At 37.8% G+C, this 2,989-nt stretch overlaps 1 protein-coding gene across 1 annotated transcript; it reads right to left on the bottom strand.

Moving 5' to 3' along the window:
- Nucleotides 1-316: 316 nt before the first annotated feature.
- Nucleotides 317-2,146, bottom strand: LOC131597269 (uncharacterized). The gene has a single exon (XM_058869976.1). The coding sequence runs from the start codon at nucleotides 2,144-2,146 to the stop codon at nucleotides 317-319; it is 1,830 nt and encodes a 609-aa protein (XP_058725959.1).
- Between the last annotated feature and the right edge of the window lie 843 nt (nucleotides 2,147-2,989).

The raw sequence follows: 2,989 nt of genomic DNA, 5'->3' as shown, positions 1-2,989 counted from the left end.
CAAGCATCATGAATTGGTCATAAGTCATCTATAGCTCAAAAGTGAAAACACACAGAAATCAAAATGAAGAAGATGGCATGATTGGAAAAGATTTTTTTTTGAACTTGCTGCGTTCGCTGCAGCGAAGCAGGGCTTCGCGTAGCGAACTCTGCATAATTCTGTTTTCTGCAGAATTTTATTTGTGCTATGTCATGCCATTTTCTTCCTACTAATCTATTAATTATGCATAAAGGAAATGAAAGCAATGAAAAGTTGGGTTACCTCCCAACAAGTGCTTGTTTAACGTCGTTAGCTCGACGCCTATTTCGAGTAAGCTTTATGGTGGTTTGTATGAATTCGTCAAAATGTCCTTGCCACCATCCTTTGGCTTTTCTTTCTTGTCCATTTCTTTTAATGCTTCCAGGCCTAATTCATCAGGAGCTTTATCTTTGGAATAATCATCCTCCTTGTGTTGAAACAATGTGAAATTGATTTCTCCATCTTTGTGCCTTACCTTCATTTTCCTTTCATCCACGTCAATCATCATTCTTGCCAATTTTATGAAGGGACGACCTAAGATTGGAGGGCCGTCTTCATTACCGTTCATGCTTATTACCACAAAGTCAGTTGAACATTGAAAACTCTCCAATTTGATCTTTACGTCTTTCATCACGCCAATTGGTTTTGTGGTTGACTTGTCAGCAAGTTGTAATTTCATTGTCGTAGGGCTCAAATGAAGATCTTCAATCTTTCTCATGGTGGATAATGGAAGAAGATTGACGCTTGATCCAAGATCAACTAAAGCATTATCAAAATAGATATTTCCAATGGTAACTGGTAAGGTAACTTGTCCAGGATCGGTCGCCTTTGCTTCATCCTTCTTTTCATTGTTTTCTTCTTGATTTTCCATCACCACCATCTTTTCTTTTTCACTCTCCCCAACTTTATTTTCAACCACTTCTACTTTTATTGTTGTGATTGAATTGCAATTCTCTTTTGGATTGGTTTGAGTAGATGCGGTGAACGTACCTCTTTGTTGATCACTTAGTTGCTTTGCAATTTGTCCAACTTGCGTTTCAAGATTTCTTATTGATGCATCGGTGTTTTTCTGGTTTGCCATGGACAGTTGCATAAATTGATTCAAGGTATCCTCTATCTTTGAAAGCTTGTCTGAATGCGTGTAACTTTGGAATTGATTTGATCTGTTTTGGCCATAGCTTGTGTTGTTGTTGTTGTACGGATAACCTTGGTTATTTTGGTATGGAGTTTGCCTTTGTTGTTGATTTCCAAGATAGTTCACTTCTTCATTGAGTGGAGGGCAAAAACCAGTTTGGTGATCCCCTGTGCATAACTCACAAACAGCTACTTGTTGTGATGTGCTTGACGAACCGTGCATTTCTTTAAGTTGTTGAGGTAGCTTGGATAATTGTTTTGTTAATTCTTCCACAGTTTGAGTGAGCAGTTTATTTTGGGCCAGGATTGCGTCATTCGTGCCTAATTCCAAAATTCCAGCTTTCTTTTGCACGGTACCTCGATTGTGTTGAACTTGGTGATCTGTGAGAGCCATCCTATCAATGATTGAAATTGCTTCTGCTGCACTTTTTGCTATCAAGGAACCTCCAGCTGTTGCGTCAAGTAAAAGCTTCGGTTGAGGTAATAATCCATTACGGAAAATGTGGATTTGTGACATGTCGTCGAAATCGTGGTTTGGACACTTCCGTAGCATGGATTTATAGCGTTCCCAGGCTTCACACAAAGTTTCATTTGAAAGTTGGGTGAATGTGGCGATAGCTGTCTTTGCATCCACGAATCGGTTGTGAGAAAAGAATCTGCTGAGAAAGTTTCTCTCAAACACATTCCAATTGGTCATGGTTTCTGTTGATTGATCGAGGTACCAATCTTTTGCTTTTCCGATCAAAGAGTGTGGAAATAACCTCATGAAGACAGCTTCCTCTTCAGCCTCTGGTGCACCTAATGTACCAGCTATTTCGTAGAATCGGGTGAGGTAAGTGTATGGATCTTCATGATCCAAACCTGCAAAAGGATTAGCATAAATAATTTGCAGCAGTCCTGTTTTCATCTCAGCTCGTCTTGCGGCTGGATTGTTGGTGAGATGGGCGAACCGCCTTGAGCTACTTTCACAAGGACCATTAACAACTTCAGCCATTGTTTCTTTTGATGCATTTGGTGAGGAAGTTGATGTAGATGCTCCTTTCTTTTTCTGTTTGGATTTTTGTTTCTTCGTTTGCCTTTTGTTCTTTCGGATTGTTCTTTCGATCTCGGGATCAAAAAAAAGTTGCTCCTTTGAACTTTTGCCTCGAAGCATAAACAGAAAATTTTCCACCTATCCAAACACTTGAGCAAACGTTGCAACAAACAGAAAAATATATACAATATATAAACAAATGCACAAAGCTTAAAAGTATAGAAACGATTGCGATGTTTTAATATCTTAAACGCCAATCCCTGGCAACGACGCCAATTTGATGTTGTAGAAAGTACAAGTCAAATGTAAGTATTTTATATTATCGTATCCACAGGGATTGGAGCGATATCAAAACCGTTCAACAATTTCTATAGTTCTAAGCATAAAGTTTCAAGTTTGTTTGGTGTGAAGTTACGGAAAGTAAAAGTGCGTAAATAACGAAAGATAAGTTTCAATAGGATAGACTTGTTGGGAATTGGTTTTCATCCACCGATTCAATATGCAAATCTTGGATCAGTTATACACAATCTATGCTTGTTTCATTATCATCACGTATTGCTCACAACAAAGTTCATGTCTAAACGTTTGTTGAGATTTCTTACCTTATGGTTTAATCGACGATTTCTCAGTCTACTAAACAATACGGTAGCATTAAGATTCAATACTTAAAGTGAATATTAAACCTAAATCTATGTCTAGCATTTAGAGTTTAATAGTTGTTATCTTGGATCGAGATTAGAATCGTATTTGTCAATATTAATTCAATCCATGAAATAAACAGTGAAACGAAGATAACAACAATAA

The sequence above is a fragment of the Vicia villosa genome, linkage group LG4, assembly GCF_029867415.1.
Source record: "Vicia villosa cultivar HV-30 ecotype Madison, WI linkage group LG4, Vvil1.0, whole genome shotgun sequence".
NCBI lineage: Eukaryota > Viridiplantae > Streptophyta > Magnoliopsida > Fabales > Fabaceae > Vicia > Vicia villosa.
The sequence above is the reverse complement of the archived record's forward strand: the minus strand, read 5'-3'. Positions and strand labels throughout refer to the sequence as shown.

Excerpts from the sequence above, each read along its gene's own strand:
- LOC131597269 (XM_058869976.1), bottom strand. The coding sequence starts at position 2,146 with ATGGCTGAAGTTGTTAATGGTCCTTGTGAAAGTAGCTCAAGGCGGTTC.